This window comes from Anoplophora glabripennis, unplaced genomic scaffold, assembly GCF_000390285.2.
Source record: "Anoplophora glabripennis isolate ALB-LARVAE unplaced genomic scaffold, Agla_2.0 scaffold1, whole genome shotgun sequence".
In the NCBI taxonomy this organism is placed as follows: Eukaryota; Metazoa; Arthropoda; class Insecta; order Coleoptera; family Cerambycidae; genus Anoplophora; species Anoplophora glabripennis.
Genome location: NW_019417028.1, coordinates 3140370 through 3163666, shown reverse-complemented (window position 1 = coordinate 3163666; position 23297 = coordinate 3140370). Strand labels below are relative to the sequence as shown.

Sequence of the window (23297 nt, the reverse complement as noted above, 5' to 3'; positions counted from 1 at the left end):
TGCTAGGAAAAATACAACATTATTTTTCTACATTCAAATGTTCATTTATATGGTTAATACACCGCCGGACGTGAATCCGCGGTCAAAATTGATGGTACTTTTTCTAACCTCAAAAAAAAGGATCAATTTAAGGTCAGATATCACGAATTTTTAAAAAATAACACATTCGTACCAAATTTGGTGTACGGGGGTTTTCTGGGTCGCTGATCACAGATCCGAGGTCAATTTTGCAAAATTCAAGATGGCGGATCCAAGATGGCCGACCAAATTTTAAAAAAATAACAGATTCGCGCCAAATTAAGTATACGGGGGTTTTCGGGGTCGCTGATTACGTATTCGTGGTCAGAATTGCGAAATTCATTTTGTAATATTTTTGGTTACTTTATAACCTGAGTACCTAATCATGTTTTAACCTTCTTTTTTTCGGCTATATCTTGTTTTTTTTCTGTAAAGGATTTTTTCACGGGTTTTCTGTCTAATTTCAGTAACAGAGTACATATATAACACAGACTCACAAAAAAAGTTGAAAATACCAGAAACTAGACTCACCTATCCTTATGTATTTTGAAACCGAATCATGAGTCAAAATTGCTTCATCACCCTCCAGTTTTTTTAAATCGCGAAAAACTACCCCAAAAACACGGAAAATCTTCAAATTCTCGCTTGAGCACGGGTCCGAAGGTTGAGATAAACGTGGGAATCAGCACAATAAGACTATTTTAAATGTATTTTGACGAGCTAAAATTGAATCCGGAGCCAAAATTGCTCTATCACCCTCCAGTTATTTTTAAATCGCGAAAATCATCCCAAAAATACGGAAAATCGCGTGTTATTATCTCGGATCTTATCATTCTTTCTTTTTTTCGATCATACTCTTTTATCTTCAAAAGATCTGTGTAGTGGATACCTTTTTCTTTTTCTGCTATCTGGCATCCCTTTTAAGCATCCAACAAAAATCTGCCATCATATTAACATCCCATCGTCCCTTGGTGCCGGCGTTCCATTTCCTTAAATTTAAATTTTCTAAACATGGATTCGGTTTTAGCTCGTCAAAGTACATAAGGATAGGTAGGTCTAATCTCTGGTATTTTCAACTTTTTTTTTTGTGGGTCTGTGGAATTGATTAAATTTTTAAAAACGAATTTTGTAAATCTGATCTCGGTTTCGTGATCAGTGACTCCGAAAACCCCCTTTATACCGAATTTGGCGTGAATCTGTTATTTTTTGAAAATTTGGTCGGCCACCATCTTGAATTTTTTAAAATTAACCTCGGATCCGTGATCAGCGACTTCGAAAACCCCCGTATACCAAATTTAGGGCGAATCTGTAATTTTTTTAAAATTCCTGAAATCTGACCTTAATTAACCCGTTTTTTGAGGTTAGGATTAGGAAATTCCTGTGATGTGATAGCTCAATTCTGATATCAGATTGCGTGCGATTTATTTCCAATGCAATGAATTGGCACATAATCTGTGTTTTATTTTTCAATCCTTTAAAAAGTATGTTAAAGTATTCTAATTGTTTTATGATAATCATATTACATTTACTTCATTTATCCTGTTCTTTAATTTTATTCTCTATAAACGCGCACACTGATCGAATACCTATTAACACTTAATCGTCTTGCTAGGTTTATATACATGGTGTTTGGAAAAGTTGCTACAAAATTTTAGGAGGTGAAAATAGAGCCGAAATAGTAAAAACATAGGTCCTCCGGAGCACCGTTACTGAAATATAGCTCTCCAAAGGTGTCTTATTATTTGGATATTTTTTAAAATAACTTTCTTTCTGATTAAGATTATGGAATGAAAAGAACTTTTTTTACTATTTTTGGCTCTACTTTCAATTTTGTACCAACTTTTCCAAACAACCTATATATACAGTGATTTTGTAAGAAGTTTTCATTGACTTTACGAGAAACTATTCCGATTTTTGAATTAAGTGCTTAAATACATTTGATCCTAAGTGAAGGACTTTTCAGCATCTACAGAGTTAGCTTTGGAATTTTTTCCATTAAAAACGTAACGATGTACCTATCACTCTAGTTACACTAGGAAATACCATAATATATTTGTTTAAGAGAGCTCTACAGCAACTATTCAACCAGCAATACATTTTTATAGATTTTATTGCACAGTTTGTCGAATTAATGCAAAAATAACAGACTTTCCCCCATTTTAATGCAGATTTTCTGAAATGGACTTAATTTGAAACTCAAATTATATTTTGGTGTAAAGAAATTTGTAATTTACCATGCCGTTTGTTTAAAAGTTGCAAATTACAAATTTCTTCACAACAAAAAGTAAATTGAGTTTCAAACTAACTCCATTTTATAGAAAATCTGCGTTAAATTGAGGGAAAGTTTGTTATTTGTGCATTAATTCATATTTAGAGAAACAGTGTAATAAAATCTATAAAAATGTATTGCTGGTTGCCTATTTTCTATAGAGCCCTCTTAATAGTATATGTATTTAGTAGAAGTGGTAACGGTAAATTTGTTTTTTAACAGTTTTGTATGTTTTTCAAAAATGGTGAATGAACTTCTATGCTTTTTCATTGGAATTGAAAGGTATTCGTACAAAATCGCTCTGTATAACTCCAGTCTCAAAATTCCAGCCGAATGTTTTTAACTAATATTCTTGAGCACAATAAAAACTTAGAATTTTCTCCTCTATTTAGTGGTAACTACTTATATATATCATATATGTTTCCCAATTAATTAAAACACTGAAGGAAGTTGTTTAAAAAGAAAACTTCATATAAATACGCCTGACTATTCCTGATTATTGAATACTTCCCTCGATATTTAAAATTGGGAAATAGAGTCTACATTTTCGAACCATCTAAACTTTTATTGCAGGTCTCCGCTATGGGCAGCCCTCACCCACGTTCACACGTTGGCCCTCGACACGGAAAGCTGACCAGATGAGGAGGATGACCGTCATCCGGATCCAGTCATTCCTCACATAATTCCGTTGCCGTTCATTAAAGGACATTGAAAATAGATGAACCTATTTTTATACCCCTGTGTAGATGTAGCCGGTCACTAATAATTGATAAATGCAATTTGTATTTTTGCAATGTTTGTTCTACACATCAATTTGGAGATAGGAGAGTAGCGACATCGGATATATCTATTAAATATCCTCTCTATTCTCATATAGCAGTAGTCTGTCACTTAGAATGTACTAAGTACATGTAAAAAAAAAGAAAACGTTCTTTTTGGTGGAAAAACATTGTCTTTAGATATATTAAGTGTGCTCATCTAAAGGCGGTTTTGTCACAACTTTTTCTTGTAATATAACGTAATGTAATGTACATGTTATTGTCGTATTGTAAGTTTGGTTGCCTAACTTGCAATCACAAAGATCCGATAACTTATACAGGGTGTTCAAAAAGTTTGGAACCCCCCGCTATCTCAGAAAATACTGCTGAAACAAAAAAATGATTTGGACAAAAGCTGCAGGGTTTTGAGTGACCATGACCATGACCTTGAAGGTCATTTAGAGGTTTGACGTTACAGTTACCTTTAGGTCATAGTCAAAGACATGGTATAGGTCATTTTTTAATTTTACTCTCACTCAATTTCCGCAGTCAAGAATATCGGGTCATTTATTAAAAATCGACGACCTGTAAATGACCTCGAAGGTCATAGTCAAGGTCATATCCGAACGTAAATATTTTCATTTTTTCCATTTCCGGGGTCAAAAATTACGGTTCCATTTAAAATTTTCAGGTTAACCTCTGAATGACCTTGCGACCTCAAAACCCTGCAACTTTTATCCTAATCATTTTGTTTGAGCAGTATTTTCTGAGATAGAGGGAGGGTTCCAAACATTTTGAACACTCTGTATGTATTATTGTCAACAGTTTGGTTGCCTAACATTTGCTTCGATGAACTATGTCCATCTACTACTAAAAGCGGTTCCATATGTATCTGAACTTTAGAGCCTACTCTGTGTTCCGAGCATCTTATTTTGTTTCCGACTCATTCGGCAAGTTACTGTTGAGACCGCGCAAGGCCCATTGTTAATTATTTTATATATTTTATTTGTTATTTGGAGTGGGAACAATTGTTGGAAATTGAGAATATATTGTTATACGGAGCAGGAAGAATAGTCGCTTCTTTAACGTCATCGCATTGGCTATATCGAGAAAGAACCGACTTTTTTCTGCACCGGGAAGAGATGTCTTGTTCCCATTTCTTTTATTGTGAACTGTTAAGTTACATTAGTAAATACAGAAATTGTATTACTGTTCTATAAATAAAGGAAGATTTATTTATGTTTGTGTTGTCATTTTCAAAGCATTTACCTATAATTCTTCGTGGTCCTGTGCTCATTAATAGAGCACGTTTGTTGTCCTATTAAGTTGATAAAGAAAAAGTACAAAAAAACAGTTAATATTGATAAAATATGAAAAATTTGGTGAATTTTTATGCAACCAAGTATACAGTGATACTGTATTATATGTTGCCTACCCAACAAAAATTGAAATGAACAGAGAATTCCAATGAAGTATATAAAATTTTAGGAATATCATGCAGCCATATATACACGAACATTTTATTGTATGTTGCCTACCGAACAAAAACTTAACGGGAACTGAAAGGAAAATCTCGTAAACTGGAGAAGCTGAATGCAATTTTGTATTGGTCAGCGGAATTTATTCAGATTGTTCTGAACCCTAAAAATTTTTGAGAAAATCATCTATGAAAATTGTCAAAATTTTAAAGTGCTCATCTAAGGGCGGTACCGTACGCTCCTGGGGTCGCTGAACACGCTGGGATGGTCTGTTTTCCTACAAGTGCTTCCCTTGAGAAAAAAAATCAAAAATCTCGAAAACTGAATGAGCTAGAGAGGAACTGAATGCAGTTTTGGATTGGTCAGGGCTGTTATAGTTCACCGGATTTTTTTCAGATTTTCCTGAGCTCTAAAATTTTTGAGAAAATCGATAGACTATGAAAATTGTCGAAAAATTAAAGTGCTCATCTAAAAGCATTACCGTATGCATCTGGAGTCGCTGAACTCACTGGGATGGTCTGTTTTTGTGCAAGTGCTTCCCTTATAGAAAAAAATCGAAAATCTCCAAAAACTGAATGGGCTAAAGAAGAACTGAAGCAGTTTTGAATTGATCAGGGCTGTTATTGTCTACCGGAATTTTTTCCGATTTTTCTGAATCCTAAAAATTTTTTAAAAATCGTTGGACCATGAAAATTGTAAAAAAATTAAATTGTTCGTCTAAAGTCGGTTTTGTCTCAATGTTTTCTTGTAATACAATATTGTAATTGTTAATTTTTAATGCATTTACCTATAATCATTCACAGTTCTGTGTTCATTTATAGACGTCCTTTTTCCTATTAAGAGTATTAAGTTATAAAAAACATACAAGTAAAATTCTGACAACTTTAGTGAAATATAGAAAATTTTGTAGATTTTTATGCAACCAAGTATACAGCAATCTTGTATTATATGTTGCCTATCCAACAAAAATTGAAATGAGATTTTAGTAAAATATATAAAATTTTAGGAATTTTATACAACCAGGTATACACAAACGTGTATTGTATGTTGCCTATCGATCAAAAATCTAACTAAAATTGAAATCAATATTTCAAAAACTGGTGAAGCTAGAGAGGAACTGAATGCAATTTTGAAACCGTTATAATTCACCGGAATTTTATCAGATTTTTGTGAACCCTAAAAATTTTTGAGAAAATGGTGTATTAAAATTGTCAAAAGTTTAAGTGCTCATCTAAAGGCGGTACCCTACGTTGCTGGAGTCGCTGAACACGCTAGGATGGTCTGTTTTCATGCAAGTGCTTCCCTTAAGAAAAAAAATCAAAAATCTCGAAAACTGAATGAGCTAGAGAGGAACTGAATGCAATTTTGGATAGGCCAAGGACGATATAATTCACAGGAATTTTTTCAAATTTTTCTGAATTCTAAAACTTTTTGAGAAAATCGATGGACTTATAGTCCATGAAAATTGTCAACAAATTAAAGTGCTCGTCTAAGGCGTTACCGTACGCATCTGGAGTCGGTGATCGCGCTGGGATTATCTATTTTTCTGAAAGTGCTTCCCTTAAGGAAAAAAATCAAAAATCTCGATAACTGAATGAGCTAGAGAGGAACTAAATGCAATTTTGGATAGGCCAGGGCCGATATAATTCACGTGAAATTTTTCAAATTTTTCTGAATTCTAAAACTTTTTGAGAAAATCGATGGACTTATAGTCCATGAAAAAACTAAAGCGCTCATCTAAAAGCATTACCGTACGCACTTGGAGTCTCTGATCGCGCTGGGAATGTCTGTTTTTGTGAAAGTGCTTCCCTTATAGAAAAAATCGAAAAACTCCAAAAACAGAATGAGCTAGAGAAGTACTGAATTGAATTTTGAATTGATCAGGGCCGTTATTGTCTACCGGAATTTTTCCAGATTTTTGTGAGCCCTAAAAATATTTGAAAAAATTTATGGACCATGGAAATTAAATTGTTCATCTAAAGCCGGTTTTGTCTCAATATTTTCTTGTAATATAATAATGTAATTGTTTATTTTTAATGCATTTACCTATAAACCTTCACAGTTCTGTGCTCGTTAATAGACGTCCTTTTTCCTATTAAGTTATAAAAAACACAATTAAAAACCTAGATTTTAGTAAAATATAGAAAATTTTGTAAATTCTTATGCAACTAAGTATACTGTAATTTTGTATTATATGTTGCCTATCCAATAAAAATTGACAGATATAAGAATTTCAGCAAAATATATAAACTTTTACTAAATACTATGCAGCCAGGTATACACAAACGTTGTATTATATGTTGCCTATCGAATTTAAACTAAACATACAAAATGAGAAAAATGTCAAATCTCAAAAACTGATGGAGCTAGAAAGGAACTAAATGTAGTTTTGGATAGATTAAAGCCGTTATTAAAGTCTACAGGATTTTTTTTCAGATTTTTCTGAGACCTAAAAATTTTCGAAAATCGATGGGTCCATGAAAGTTGTCAAAAAACTGAATTGCTTATCTAAAGACGGTTTTGTCTCAACTTTTTCTTGTAATGTAATGTGTTTAGTTTTTAATGTATTTACCTATAATCCTTCACAGTTCTCTGCTTATGATGGCCTTTTTCCTATTAAGTTAAAAATTAACACATGAAGCAAAAATTTTACAAATTTTTATGCAACCAGGTATACATAAGTATGTATTGTATGTTGCCTATCGAACAAATACTTGAAATTAAAAAGAAAATGGAAAATTTTTTGAAGTTGAATTTGGTTGAATTGGACAGTTTTGAATTGGTCAGGGCCACTGGATTTATTTCAGATTTTTCTGAGCCTTAAAACCTCTTTAGAAAACTGATATTCGATAAAAATTTTCAAAAAATTAAAGTGAATTTTTAAAGGGGTCGCAATGTAAGGCATTGAAATTTGGTGTACGTAAGTTTTTGAAGGTGCTAAATATGCCAGTGTGATTAGTTTTTGACCATCGTCTAGAGGTCGTTAGCTACGTCCTTACCTGGTAACATTTTAAGACATAACTTCTTTGAGGTTAGGTTTTATGCAGTGTATGACAATGTAAAACATCAATAAGAAACCTCTGAACTTTTTGAGAAAAATACAACTGACTGTCTTAGTGTTTACCTTAAAACCATCCGAGATACCAAAATATATATAAAAAAATTACAAGACATTTTTATTAGATTTTATAACAAAAGTTTTAAAAAATAATACATTTAATGATTGGAATTAAAAAAAACAAGTTAGTAACATAAATTTTATATTGCGGGTTGTGCTCTGCAACTTCTATATACATTCTAGACTCGCATATAATGACATTTGTACATCCGGCGGAACCACCTTGCCTAAGTACTTGGAAATAAATAAAAAAATAACTCACTTAAGCAATCGTCTACCAACAATTTGAGAATCAGTCTATGTCACAGATTATATTAACGTAATAAATTTACAATTACACCTATTACATAGAAATACTATTGAAACGAATACCCGCCAGGCGGTTGTTGTTCGGAGAGTTGCGAGGGATCTTCCATGGGCGGTAATTGTGGTTGGAATTGTTCCGCAGAGAGCCTTGTGAATAATATCCCGACGCCTTCGATCAGGGCGAGTAAAACACCGCCAATAAATGCACTCCCAGCCATAGCTGGCAAACCATTTCTCGCCGCTAAGATACCACCAGTTGCAGCTCCGCTGATTATAGAATTCCAAGGGTCTTCCTTTTTCCTTATGTGAATCAGTGCACAGTCGATAGTGGAAAACATTCCTCCCCAAACAGCAAAATTGCCAGCGATAATAGGTGATCTTTGTTTTATAGCTGTTAAACTACCAATCTAAAAAGATATCCTTACACTAAAATAAGCTTGTCGATGGTTATTGACACACTTACAAGTCGTTTGTTAATGCCTGAAGGTGCGTTACGAAACCCTTTTATACATTGAAAGACGCCTCCTCCTATCAAACCCATAGTAAAAGCACCTCCACAATCATCTACTATTCGCCATGGACATGGTTCTCTTGTGTACTCTTCCATTTTTATTTAAGTCTCTGTACTTAACCTAGAAATATAGTTGACCAAGTAACTAAAAACTAACATAAATTTTTAAGTATTTGTGACTTACCTCGTATGAAACTGATCCTTTTTTTTATGTTATGGATGATTTTGTACATTAATTTTTAATATTCACCCTTACAAATTGTTATGCAAACGACAACGATGACGACCAGAAAGAAGAGGGGACAAAAGGGTAAACCACGGGGTGACTTTTGATGATGAAGTATTTAATTATTAATAAAAGGCATGGTTATTATTTTAACGAATTCTTAACAATTATTTGACTATCGTGGAATGAATGAAATGAAAATTTGACAAAGAAAATCAATGCGAACTGACAGACATATTTTAGGTTATAAAACGCGGCGGGATATTTAAAATCTAAATCCAGTAATTTCTTGAAAATCTAAAAATAAATGGTTTGGAGTCACCTACAGATCTAAAAATATGCCTTTTGCTCTACTTTCATACCACAACCACGTAGTTTCATTAGTTTTCTCTTATATTTGGAAGAAATGGCCGAAGCTCAAGGCAGCAGTCCTCAGGTAAAGTTTAATAGTAGAAATTGTTTTCAAAACCTTTAACAATTTTATTTTAGGGACAAGATGTGGCAGCCAAGTTAGCAGAATATGAAAAAAAGTTTCAAGTACGTATATACCCTACGCATTTTTTACAACGTTCTAAAATTAGGAAACATTGTGATATGACTTCGGTGGAGACTGTACAAAATATTTGGAAAACATGTATTACTACACGTCAGACATTGAATTCTATATGTATTTCTTCAGTTTCATATTGAATTGAAGGAAAGTACTGTTTATAGAGGAATTAAAATATTTTTTTACAGGAAAAAGATAAGGAAATAGAAAACTACAAAAAACGCGTCGCACAATTAGAAGATGAGCTAGCGAAAGCCCAAAAGCTCATACTCCAAAGCGTCAAGGAATCCGAAGAAGTGGATGCTCTAAAATCGGAATCCGAGAAAACTTTAACCAAAGCAAAGAGCATTATCTTCGAAAGGACAAAAGTCATCAAAAACCAGGAACTACAGATCGAAGCCTACAATCAACAAATCGAATCCCTAAAAGACGTCATACGTATAACCAAAGACCTACTCGAAATCCGTAATTTAGAAGTTAAGCAACTGGAGGGCAAAATCAACTGCATGGAAGAGAGAATGAAAGGTGAAAAGGAACGTCAAGACCTCTTGCATAAAAAATTAGAAACTATGATTCGGCACAACGGGGAGTTAAAAAGGGAGTACGAAACGCAGCTTTGCTTATTTTCCGCTTTACGTGAAAGGTACAATGAGAGGGAGCTCGCGAGAGGCGTTGTCGACACCATGACGGGTAGACAAACTAGTCAAATTCCGCCTGCTATAAACGGAGAGGAAAATGCAACCACTGAAGTGGTTAAGGAAGATAGTAAGCCCGATGAAGCACAAGCTGCGGAACCTCTCGATAGTAACAGCCCAGAAAAGAGTGCTGATCAACCTAGCACTAGTTCAGAAAGCACCGATCAACCGCCAGAGGCCAAATAGGGATCCATTTCTTGAAATGTGGTTTTTATAAGTCTGTTTTATAAAATTAACTGGTTTTTAAGCGACTAATATATTATACATAAAGAAGCATATGTTTTATTTCAATTCTTTTCTATATGCATATTCTCCCTTAAAAAAACAAATAATCTTCATTCTATACACTTTGTTTAAAAAGTTTAGAATGTGTTTTTGATGAATGAGGGCGATTAATTTAAAAATTGCTTCTTGTGTGATACAAAGTGGCCCGTTATAAAAACCAGAGCACCCCCTAAAATTTTATAGTACTGGTATTCGCAGTTAAAAAAGCAAACTGTCTTTTCATCACAACAAAATAAGAAAATAGAAAAATAAACTACTTGACTTAGATATTTGTTCATTAATTTTCAAAGTAAAAGACAACACATTTCTATAATGAAAATTAAAGAACTGATGATTACCTAAAATTAAACCAGAAATTTTTCCGTTTGCTACAAAAAAAAAAACAGGACAAAGTATAGTGGACAATATGCCATTTACGGCCACAAATATTCACCTCTTTTTATGTAGTACGTAACTCGGAAACGATTCCAGAAGTCCTCAATAAGTTTTAACAGTATTTTGTACTTAAACCAAGTAAACTGACATTCTATTTTTTAAATTTTCTAATACTGTTAAGTCTCAAGACCAAGATCTCATCAAAATATGATTAATCAATTTTCATCAGACGCCACCATACTGTATCATTTTTTTTGCAATATTCTACGTGTCAAGAATCTCCAAATTAAAAAAATGACTACCAGAACTATCTAAGGATATTAAATGAAAAACTCGGATTTGTTTTAAAACCTGTAAATATATTATTTATAACGTAAATGATATGGTTCCTCTATTACAAAAAATATTTATACCAGTGTATTCCAGCGCTTTTTGACAAAACAACTTCATTGCAGGTATGTAAATGGTCAAAACACAAATAGAAAAATATAACTTATTTATTGCTATGGAACATACAATCATCGTGAAGAACAAAAAACTTTCCTTCTGCTAGAGTGGTAGATATATATTTTTTTACATACTGTAACGTAAAACTATTTATAGTTCCACTTTCATCACTGATATTCAATTTACGTAAATGAAATCTCAAATCTGTTCATGACCCAGAATTCACTATAAAGGGTGTTGCAATCGAAAAACATAATTTTGATAATATTTCGAAAACAATAATCATTAATTCAGTTTTGTGCCTGAAAATGTCTTTTGAAGTAATGCGAAATAAAGTTTAAAAAAACAAAACGGAACGAGATGTTTTCTAAAAGGAAAAGTAAAGACAAACAAAAATTCATTTCATTTATGGTATTTTCTCAGCAGAAACACTCTTTATTGTGTTACTGATTTCGTTCTTTGAAATAGCGTTCATCTGCATCTCGTTCTCAATTTTGCTGTCGATAGAACCATTTCTTATAAGAGTTGATCCAAAAATGAGAACAAAACTTAAATGTTCCTTTCTGATACTTAAATTCAGTTTTGTTCCTGAAAATTTGTTCTGAAGTAATGCAGAATAAAGTTTAAAAAAACGAAACAGGACGAAATATTTTCTAAATGGAAAAATTAATGACGAACAAAACTTCACTTCATTCATGCTGTTTTCTCAGCAGAAACACTCTTTATTGTGTTACTGATTTCATTCTTTGCAGTAGCATTCATCTGCATTTCGTTCTTTATTTTGCTGTCGACAGAACCATGTCTAATAAGAGTTGATCCAAAACTTAGAACGAAACTTAAATGTTATTTTGATACTTAAATTCAGCTCTGTTCCTGAAAATTTGTTCTTAAGTAATTCAGATTAGTTTAAAAAAACGAAAGAGAACGAAACGTTTTCTAAATCTAAATGGAAAAATTAAAAAGGAACAAAAATTCATTTAATTCATGCTATTTTCTCAGCAGAAACACTCTTTATTGTGTTACTGATTTCGTTTTTTTCAGTAGCGTTCATCTGCATCTCGTTCTCAATTTTGCTGGCGATAGAATCATTTCTAATAGAGTAACCAAAAATGAGAAACAAAGTTTCAGAAACAAAATATAATGCATTGTTCTTTAAAAAAAAAAACTCAGAACATGCAAAAATTTATTTCGTTCCTGATTTCGTTTTTTAGGCACAAAGTGAACGAAAATAACGAAACTTAATTACTAACCTCTGGTGAAAAAACTAATATTTCACGAAATTTGACATGTATCAGCAATGAAGTGTTTATCAACGGTAGGAGTCATTGTACAGCTATTGAACCAACGAAAAGTATACGATGATATAAAAATATGAAGAACAAAATGATTATCATTAGTATTCATATTTATTGTACCTATTTCTGTATTTGAACTTTGGAATGATTAACTAGACTTTGGCACAAAATCCTATAAAAAACGATCTGGCTAGTTCAATAGATTTATTCATTTAATGTTAAATTTTTTACGTTACCTGTACCCCAACCGAACGTAACAATTGTCCTCACTACGAACGTCGTAATATTTACAGTCCTACCTAACGTGTCACACACCAAACAACGAAAAGAAAGTCTTTATGGAGTAGAAAAGAGTATTGTGCAATCGAATGAAATTTTCCTAATGTGGCAGTGAATGTTATGCTGGTCGCGAGGATATGTTTGGCAAAATGTCACACGAGCACTTCCATCTTGTTCCCTTTGCGGAGCACACGGATCTGGCCCGGCTGCACCTCGGGCAGGCCACACTTAAAGGTGAATGTGATGGTTTGAGAGCCGAAATTGGCCTCGAATCTGACAAAAGAACACGTATGTTACTGTCACTCACAAGCAGAGAGAAATAAAAAGCAATATACGCTTGCCGATTCCAATTTTAAACAAAACTATAACAAAGCAAAATTAGACATATTTTTTAAAAGGGAAAAATTTTATTGAAAAAAAATTATAGAAGCCCTATTAATTTTCATCGGAGAATCACCCCTTACATTTTTTCGGTGTTATTTAGATACACCCTGTATATATTTGGCATTTTTTTATAAACAACATTTAATACGACTAAATTACCAAATCATTTTGAGCAAGTGAAAAAAAATAAATAAATAGACTTTTGCATATAGATTTTATTATATTTCTAAAGAACTTACTCTGTGGTGATGTTGACTTCGGGCGGCTTCCCGGTGGCGTTCTGGACGACCAGGAACAGCTTGGTGACAATTTCGATGACGTGGCCCGTCTGGAAGACAAAATCGCCTTTCTTCTTGCTCAGGTCGCTCTGAAATAAGCAGCCCGTCTGGTCAGACGTGGCACTAGACGTCTCTGGGTTTGCTAACGAGGACTGTGGGAAAAAACTAGCACTAGCACCCTATACTAAGTATGCTAAAACTAATTATTCTTTCTGTTGGATCCGTTAGGACTTAGAGCTAAATCTACATTTGCGAAATAAACTAATTTAATAACCTATACTCGTTCTATACATATAAAAAATGTGTTTTTTTTATTCATCCATGACCCAATAAATTGATTAAAAAATCGTTCATATTATATTGATGAGTGTAATACATAAAAAACTCCATTGCGGTAAATTTCCCAGCTCTATAAATTCACTTTCATGATTTTTAGTGACTGAATACTTGATAGTACTAATTTCAGTTATAACGAATTGTGCCAATTTCTCAAACAAATGATTGGATGAATTGAAAATGGTAAAATAAGTTTTGTTGACCAAAAAACTAAATAGTTGAAATGTTTGTGCGTCTTTTGGAAATGAGGCAAATCCTGGCGAAATTCGTCTCCCACTTCTTAACTTTTGATCAAAAGGCTAGTGTCGTTGCTTGTCATGACTTTTTGGACCACTTGGAAGTGGTATATCCATACTGCTACGGCTTATAAGCTATTGATTACAGGATTTTAAAAGGAACTATGACGTTCAAGATATTTTATTACATGAATCATTCAAATGGTCATTTTCGATGAAAAAACCTCGGTGTGCTATTAAATTAGAGGGTGGAAATTGGAGATAGGGGTGGAAATGCACCCCTTTCAGTTTTTTAATTGTAGCTCGAAAATGAAGTAAAATTTCGCTATAGTTCATAGGAAAAATTATTTAGGGAATTGAATTTCCCATCGAAATGGCTTATTTAAAAAACTTAAAAGGAAAATTTTATGCAAAAAAATCGTCAATAAACAATTTGAAAAATAGCAAACAATTCGATTTTATTTTTTTACTTTTTTTGCCTCTAATTTTTTTTGGTAGAGATAGGTATAGGCATTGCTTCATAGAAAAAAAGTAGATAAAATTTCCTTCAAAATAAGAAGTTGTAAAGTATTTTTGGATGAAAATTAACTGATATATGACCTCTCAATCTTACAATTAGCCAATTTTTCAATTTTCGTCGTGTTTACCCTTATACGTTTTAATTCTCATTTTTTGCAAAAAAATTAAGGAAATAAGACGATCAAGGATTTTCATCACATGACTTGTTCGAAGGGTCATTAAAAATGAAAAAATCGCGGGGTGCTATTAAATTAGAGGGTTGAAATTGAAGATATTTGTGAAAATGCACTTTTGCAGTTTTTTAACGAAAACGAAGCAAAATTTCGGTACAGTTCTTAGGAAAAATTTTGTAGAGAATTGAATTTCCCATCAAAATGGTTTATTTAAAAAATTTAAAAAAAAATTAAGTATGCAAAAATCGTTAATTGTGAAAAAAGCAAAAATATTTTTTTTTACTTTTTTGACAAATTTTTTTCTTAGTAGAAGTAGGCACAGAAAATTGTTGTACAAAAAAAACTAGATAAGATTCCCTCCTAAATGTATTTTCATAAGCTTTTGGACTAATATTGACGGAGTTATAACCGGTCAAACTTAAATATTTTTTAGATTTTAGTTGTTTTTAACATAATAATGATTATAATTCTTATTATTTTTACAACAAATTAGTTCTTTACTTAATAAAATATTATTTCAATAATAAATATAGATTTTCACAACTTAAAGTTAAAAAAGTGTAAAAAAATTAAAAAATCTTATTTTTTGCTTTTTTTACAATTATTGTTTATTAACGATTTTTGCATACTTAATTTTTTTTTTTAATTTTTTAAATAAGCCATTTCAATGGAAATTTCAATTCTCTACAAAATTTTTCCTATGAACTGTACCGAAATTTCGCTTGGTTTTCTTGCTATACAGGGTGAGTCTTTAATAAGGTACACAGCTTAATGGCAGATTGCTAACGTCAAAATATAGTTATTGAGTTAAACATGCCTTAGTCAATTGTAGCTCCTTTTCGTTCTACAGGGTGTTAAAGTTAAAAATATATTTTTGATTTTTTGCTATATTTTAAGTATGTATGGACCGACTGTTTTGAAAGTTTGTAGATTTACGTTTTTTGAGAAGGCAAATACGAATATGCAAACAGTGTTGGTATCGTGTCTAGGGGGCGCTAGTTATATTGTCCTAATAATGTAGAAATATGTGTAACTTTTAATATTTTACAATTTTGAATTTTTTAACTAGAAATTATTGAACTACGTTCAATTATAAATAAAATTAGTTTTAAGTTTTTGAGATTCGAGAATATAAGAAAAACAACAATAAATGGCATAAAAAATAGGACTCACCGCTCTGACATGAACGACCGCCACATCGTCAAGGAAAGGGGACAATGACATCCTATAAATTTCGGTAGCAGGCACACGGTATTTGATTTGCAGCGTTCGTTGATCCAGGACTAACATCGACCTCGTCGATATCACCAGAAGTATAGGAACAAACTAAATAAAAAAAATTACGCTCAAAATCGGACCGCGTTTTTAAAAAACGACTTACTTTTCCACTGGATCTAGTAATTTTGTTAATAATATCAGCAAATACTACGTATTGGTCGTTACTCTCCAGACACATTTTCTTCCACTGAATATTTTGCCGTAAACGAACATAATCCCCAAGAAACGGATGAGAAACACTGAAAAACCAACGTCTTTCAATAAAAATGACAACTTCTCAATTACCGCCATAGTACCTTCTAGGATATGAGCATTTTCTGTCTTTAAAAATAAAACTAGCCGTAACTTTCTCCCGCATGCGGTTCCTAGCGGTTTGGTCGAATTTAAGCCTAAATTTATGGCACCTCCAGCGATGGTGTATCTTCCTAAGTAAATTACTACATTCTACCAGTTTATTGTGGGGCTCGGGCCACTCCCTGCAGATCGGAGAATCTGCGTCAGCTGGCAACACCCGGCACAGATGCAGCAGAAACTGACGCCTCTACAAAGTGTTCGTTTTAAGACAATTTAAATTAATAAAATGCGGGAAGTGTACCTTCCACTGTACATAGTGCCTTTGGATTACCCTGGCGGCCCATTCGACTTGTTTTCGGTGTTTCAAGATCCGGTATTCTTCTCGCGCCTGGGAATATTAAATAATTAAAGTTATTTCATAAAATTTAAGCTCTAAGTAAACGGATCTGGCAGTAAATGTTACTTTTAAAAATACAACTATTGTAGCAGGGGGAACAAAGTACAAAAGATGGCAAATTATAGCGATTAAAGGCTTTTTTGATGATTTGTTTACGATAAACATTGACAAACTGTTACACCTAACGTCTAAGTAATTATCTTTAAGGAGTTTCCAACAAAATTTCGTTCCTTGAAAACAAAGTTTTTTTTCATCTATGCAATTTTTTTCAGCAATGTAAAGTTTCTTCAATTACTACAGTATTACGCAAACTAGCTTAATTTGCTCATACCACGTGATATAAGCACCAAAGGTGCTTGCGACCTTGAAACGGTATTCCAAATTTCAATTCCTAAAATCACAAATAACAATTACCAACGTCTACTTAAACAAAAATAATCCCACTCTTCCAAATAAACCCTTGCCACATGATAATCACACTTACCCTCCAACTTCTCCAAGCTGAGGATATGATCATCTGGCTGTGCCTCATCTTCTGATACCTCTTCTTCTGCCTGTACCCCCTCCAGATCTTCTGTATCAGCAACGCCAAATCGTGTAACCTAACCCTCCGAAAATCCTCTAGCTCGAACACGGTCCTGGGACTCCTAACGAACAATTTGGTTCTTCCAAAAGTGAACTCGGCGCTGGGTATCGGCAGCGATCTCAACAGGAGAGAAACGCCCTCTATGGGGGAACCTCGCCACCTGGGCCACGTATTACCGCAGATCATTTTGTAACGGCAGAGAAATTGGATGAAGGGCAGCCGATAGCAGTGGCCGGTTCGCCACATCTGGACCGTGGCGACTAAGCCCAAATAACGTACCTGAAACGGTTTTTAACTGGGTTGTGGGAAAGAAAAAATCACAGATGCAATATTCAGGGAGTTACATTTAAAAACAAAGAGTATTTTGAATATATAACACTATGTAAAATTTTCTGATTTGATGTAAATACACTCAAAATTAACGCACCATTATAAATTTACCGAAATTTTGTTGCTACTTTTTTCGTTACCTGGAGTCCGATGTCAACGATTTTTTTTTTGCATTGTAGGTTTATTTCTTGACAATGTCACTATACTGCTTGTTTTTGATAAAACGTTAATTTTCAGTTTATACCGCGCATAATAAAAATAGTGTTTTTTTTTTCGTAAATTTGCAACACCCTGTGGGTATACCAGTAACTCTAACATATCGCAATTCAAATCAAATTGTAGCCCCATCTTTCCTTAACATTTTGTTTTTTTATTCACGTTATTATCTCTACTATTAAAGGAGATACGCCCCCTCTCAGCTCAATGTGTTTTTATTCATCTTGCTATCGCATACAGTCGTGTTTAAATCAAGTTACCTTATTATTGACCGATTTACTGCAATATTATAACAAATCGTAGACGGCTTATGTCATGATGAATTAAAGCTTGACAGTTTCAAAACCTTTGTTGGCAATGGTCAGAAGTCTTAAGTTAAAACCTTTAAAATTTAAAAACGTGATTCGACCACGTAATTATGTGGCCAATCTGTTAAATGTTATCCATTCCAGGATTGTACTCTAGAAGACAAGGACAGGGAAGAAAGAAATTGACGAGTCCAAGGGATGAGCGTTTTATCCGTCAAATTGTTTTGAGGAACAGAAAAAGCACAATTAAGGAGATTAGCAATGAACTTCAAAATGTAAGAAATGTTATGATTTCTGCTCCGACTGTCAGAAGACGTTTAAAGGAAGCAGTAGGAGGCCTGCAATTAGACCACTGCTTACCGCAGCACATAAAGTAGCCCGATTAAGATTTGCTAGAAATCATGCAAATTGGACTGTCGACGACTGGAAACAAATTTTGTTTTCTGATGAGGCCAGGGTAAGCTTGAAATCTTTAGATGGTTGTGAAAGGGTATGGCGACCACCTGGAAAAAGATTTGCTACCTGTAACATCGTGTCGAAGGAACCATTTGGTGGTGGGTCTAGAATGTTTTGGGGAGGTATTTGCTATAATGCCCGTACAAAGTTAGTACAATTGGTCCAAGGTCAATGAATGCACTATTTTACTTGGAAAATATTGTTCAAGATCACGTAATGCCTTTTGCCCCGTTTATAGGGAATCGGGAAAAATCATTGACATCGTACTCCAGGTTACGAAAAAAAGTAGCAACAAAATTTCGGTAAAATTTATAATCATGCGTTCATTTTGAACAGGAGTTTATGTAACAATGGCAACTTTTACTCCTCAAGAACACTGACACGATTTTTGCACGAATCTTTTTATATTAGGAATAGTCATGTTTAAAACCAAGTAAATCCACACCACTTGAAGCACAATGCCGGAGAACCATATTGGTAAGCAGCAATCTAATAAGCTATGCATATTTAACATTTTTGGAAGACTTACAGAGGCCCAGTTGATGCACAACAGAACACCTTTGCATTTCAGTAAAGTTCATGGCTTTGTGAATATGAATCTAGCAAATCAGTAGCAGATCTAGTGCAAGCCGTCAGCAATGCCACAAACATAATTCATGAGCAACAAAACAAATGTCATTGCATAAGTGAGCAGGGTGGTGCTCAAACTTTCACAAACTGAGTCATCCGATGTCATAATTCAAAATAAATTATTATGTACCTCTTTTTTTGTATCCAAAACAATAAAAAATACAAATTAAATATTTTGCGGAATCTTTAAAAAATATGTGAAACGAATTTAGGTCTTAAATATTCGCACGGTTTTAAACACTATAAATATCAGATTAATTGGACCCTACCTGGTGCTGTATTAAGGCCATCTCGAATATTCTAGGCTGCTTCAGCTCGTTGGGCTTCAAGCATCTGATGTAGTGCACCTGCCGACCACCGAGGCCCTTTAAAAGGGCATTTAAGGAGATTTGCATTTGCACAGATTTGGAAATGGGTCGTTTCACGTTGCACCTCTTAGGATTCCCCTCGGGAAATAGCGACTGCATTATGGAGTGGTCGCAGCGATACATCGCCCTCGAAACTTCTCTGGGTAAGGTGTCGCGATTTTTTTCCACGAACCCCTTCGCGTTATATGTCACTATACCCGCGTAATGTCTAATTCTGAAACATAAAATTATTCGGTAATAAAAAAAAAATTATTTACAGGGTGTCCCAATAAAACTTACTGAAAACTATGCGATGGCAGTGTGGCATCGGCTGCTAAACAATGTGAATGACCAGCACAACACTGTTCTACTCTACAGAGATATGCAGCATCACTTTGAACGTGAGGTTCCTCTAACAATGGCAGTACGCCATGGCTTTCGTGTTCTAACAATTGACATATTACTCTAAAACAGAGTGAAATTATCATCATTAAAAGGAAAAATAATGTCTAGCTCATTCTAATTACAAGGATTAGCCCGAAAATTTAGTTCTTGTGCGGAAGCGGGGATAGCGCATCAGTATAAATTTATTGTTTTTGAGATTCAAGAAGTCAAAGTTAAAAAAACTCAAAAATTGTTTTGGGTCGCACAATTCACTCAAAACTTACATATTATTAAAATACTCTACTTTAGTCCACTCTAGGCCTTCCCTAATAAGTTCCTCTTGTTCCTCTTTCAAAGTGGCGGCAGTAATAAACTGGTGTAGCTTTTCGTTACAATAATTTATCATGAGTTGCTCGAAACCGTTATCTTCGAACACCTCGAATCCGTACAAGTCTAAAACACCCAATACTTTCCGTTTGCCTAACGTTTTTGCCTGGAAAAATAAACTTGTGATTTTGATGACACATTTACGGTAACTAAATGTTACCTTAATTACATCGTTAATTTTATTAATCAGCCACGTGAATAGGCGACTATACAAAGTTTTACATAATATATCCCTGATTTTCGCCGCATCAGTCGCATTCAGGTCCGTCATTATACCGTCTTCGACTTGACGGGTTGTTAGTGCCCTTTGTAACCAACTGTGCTCTACCCCCAACAATTCACACACCTCAAACAGCTCTAAAAAAGATAAAAACCGAATATACACAGATTTTTCATCATTTTAATGATTGTTTGAACTAACTTTACCACCTAGATTACCAAGGCATCACAATTAAAAATTTTTTTAAAGCACTGTGTTTGGTTTGTGAATCTCTGTAACAATGGCCGTTGACAATGACCTTGTTTAATTCAATTACATATCAATACACATGATGTGATATGACAACAGGGCACCAGGTTGATGCCTTGATAACCTCGATGACAATGGTATGAGCCTTACCGTAGTCGTTATTAATCGAACACCCCTCTGTACCGTCTATATTATTACAAGGCACATACTGCAAATTACCTAATTTCAAAACAATTGCTATAACGCGAAAAATATCGATAATGTCGCTATTCGTAAATCCTAGAACTTCCAGTGCACCTTTCGTGTAAACAAATAACTTTTTATCTTCTTCTTCGGACAAGGTGGGTTGATTGGTTTCCGTTTGCAAAATGGTGTACTGTTCGACGTTGCGATGCAATTTCAAACATTCTGAAATTCGCAGGCGTCATTAAATAGTAGACAAATTATGCATTTTTTTGCTTACTCAGTAAATGAATGTCAGCTCCCGACAAGAGCTGGTAAAAAATGTGAAAATTTCTATCACAAGAAGCCAAATTTGTAACTCTCGACTAAAAACAGAATAAAAACGTTTAAAAGTTATAATATTTTACATTTACCAATTTTTGATGCTATAAACTAATCAAGAAGTTTTATTATGGTAAATTGCTTAGTTTTAATGTCAACAATATTAATTCAACATTATTAATAAATTCCAACAAAAAATTATCTTGCATTTATGATTTTGGACATACCTTGTCAAGAAAATCTGATGCATGAAAATAATTAATAACAATCATGTATTACAAAAAGAATAAAGCAAAATTATTGCACTTACAGTGTGTTAAGTGACCCCCTATCGGATCTCCCTTGAAATCGAACTCAATATCTAGAAATTTGCCCTAAAAATTAAATATTAATTATATCTAAATATATATGCATTACCGCTTACAAATCGAGAGGCATTGTCGTTTTTCATAGTTCGAGCATTCCCAAACGCTTCCAAGAGTGTATTAGCTTGTACTAAACGATCTTTAACAAGTTTTGTATCTGAACTATTTCCAGACACTAATACTAAAAACTGTAAAACTATTCTAGCAGCCTCCGTTTTTCCTGCACCACTTTCACCTAAAACATATCACAGTTTCCCTCACACTATTATAATGATAATGTAAATAAACTATCTAAATAAAGAAATGAAACCTCTTACCTGTTACGATAATACATTGGTCCTCGTTTCTGTCATTAAGCCATCGATAAGCTGACCCAGCAATAGCATATCTGAAAAGGAAATAAGCATAGGTAAATGTGTAGGGAAAGAAATTTCTGATACCTACATGTGTGGCGGCAGCTGGAATGGTCCTCTCTCAACATAGGCTTCAACTAAATCAGCAGAATAAAGAGCCAATTTCTTGTAGGGATTTACTGAAACTAATACATTGCCGATATAGGTATAGATGTGATCTCTCTTAAAACGCTGTTGTAGATTAGCAATGAAACTGTCCTCAGTTAAGGGTTCGAGAAGAACAGAATCCCAGGCTCCAATTTCCTGCTCAAGGCTGAGCATCGCACCGCCCCTGGAGTGAATGCCGCCCTGGCGGCATCTAGTCTTCAGGCTTCTTTTCACGGTGCCCCCAAAAATTTTGTCATAGGAATCAAAATGTGCATAGATTGGTGAGGAAAATGAGAAGGTGCTTCTTCGGATACAAGTACATTATAAAGTTTCGGAGTGGGGTATCAGTTTTAATTTTAACACATTATTAATTAAGTTAAGAAATTAATGTCCAATACTAAAAATCAACTTGACATAATCACTTGTCATTTTTGACATTTACGACAATCCCCCTAAATATAAAAAGCAAATAAAAATTGTGGGTAGATCATATAATTTTCATTGGACCGAATTTCCATTTCTTAAAAGCCATGGACGAAGCACGCATACGTCGACAATGTAGACGAGTGATAGAGAGAGAAATATACTGTTCGGTTACTATCTCTCTCTCTCGCACAGGCACGTGATTGGCTGTAGTATATGCTCAACGACTAGAGAAAGAGCAAGCCCAACAAGGCTCTTTCCCTCTACGCTGTTATTTGTCTAAAAAAAATCAAAATTCGCCATATCCGTAATCCACAGAACAGAAAATAACTGGTTGAACTGACTGAGAGCACTGAGTTTTCTCCGACTCCATTCTGTCCAGGAATTTATAGTTCGTCGTACCGTCACCGAGGGCGCCGTTATAGTGCTTGGACTGCTTGGTACCAACTGTTCACTGGGGGATTGATATCTAGTCTAGTGGATTAGTCTCTCTGTTACTGCCATTTTGAATTGAAATTATAGTTTCTCTGTTTTAAAACTTTAAATTTTTATGTTTAAAAGGGGTACCTACGCGTTATTTATATAGACTGAACTCGGTGATTGTGCTTGTACATACACGTGTTGTATACATAATTTGATTGTATATGAAGTAGAGGAGAGTATCTTGGAAATTGAATTACCTACCTATAAGATTCTATCTATAGGCTTTTCTTCCGCAAATAGGCATTGGTGTTAAAGTTAAAAGTAATCAATAAAATATAAGTTACTATTATTTTTATTTTTATCGATATTTATTTTTATATCATACATATCACTATCAGTGCATTTTATGAGCAATCGCTTTTAATACTCATATACAGGGTGGTCCAAGATTAGGTACTTAACTA

General features: G+C 33.9%; 3 protein-coding genes across 3 annotated transcripts; 1 reads left to right on the top strand and 2 right to left on the bottom strand.

The window, feature by feature from the left end:
- Window positions 1-7770: 7770 nt before the first annotated feature.
- LOC108906496 (mitochondrial import inner membrane translocase subunit Tim17-B) lies at window positions 7771-8927 on the bottom strand. Its single transcript, XM_018709813.1, has 3 exons — window positions 8643-8927; window positions 8411-8579; window positions 7771-8354 (listed from the first exon to the last, which is right to left on the bottom strand). Exons 2-3 carry the CDS (start codon window positions 8552-8554, stop codon window positions 7998-8000), a joined length of 501 nt encoding a protein of 166 aa, XP_018565329.1. The 5' UTR covers window positions 8555-8579; window positions 8643-8927; the 3' UTR covers window positions 7771-7997.
- Window positions 8928-9038: 111 nt separating this feature from the next.
- On the top strand, window positions 9039-10202 carry LOC108909083 (paramyosin). The gene is made up of 3 exons (XM_018713352.1): window positions 9039-9120; window positions 9174-9221; window positions 9423-10202. The coding sequence occupies exons 1-3, from the start codon at window positions 9091-9093 to the stop codon at window positions 10113-10115; spliced, it is 771 nt and encodes a 256-aa protein (XP_018568868.1). The 5' UTR covers window positions 9039-9090; the 3' UTR covers window positions 10116-10202.
- An 868-nt stretch (window positions 10203-11070) lies between these two features.
- LOC108916171 (unconventional myosin-Ib) lies at window positions 11071-22405 on the bottom strand. Its single transcript, XM_018722412.2, has 18 exons — window positions 21932-22405; window positions 21805-21875; window positions 21547-21722; window positions 21433-21496; window positions 21350-21363; window positions 21082-21166; window positions 20769-21026; window positions 20310-20506; window positions 20047-20255; window positions 19679-19843; window positions 19301-19613; window positions 16990-17370; window positions 16410-16496; window positions 16111-16355; window positions 15918-16053; window positions 15710-15862; window positions 13234-13424; window positions 11071-12883 (listed from the first exon to the last, which is right to left on the bottom strand). The coding sequence occupies exons 1-18, from the start codon at window positions 22159-22161 to the stop codon at window positions 12763-12765; spliced, it is 3096 nt and encodes a 1031-aa protein (XP_018577928.1). The 5' UTR covers window positions 22162-22405; the 3' UTR covers window positions 11071-12762.
- Between the last annotated feature and the right edge of the window lie 892 nt (window positions 22406-23297).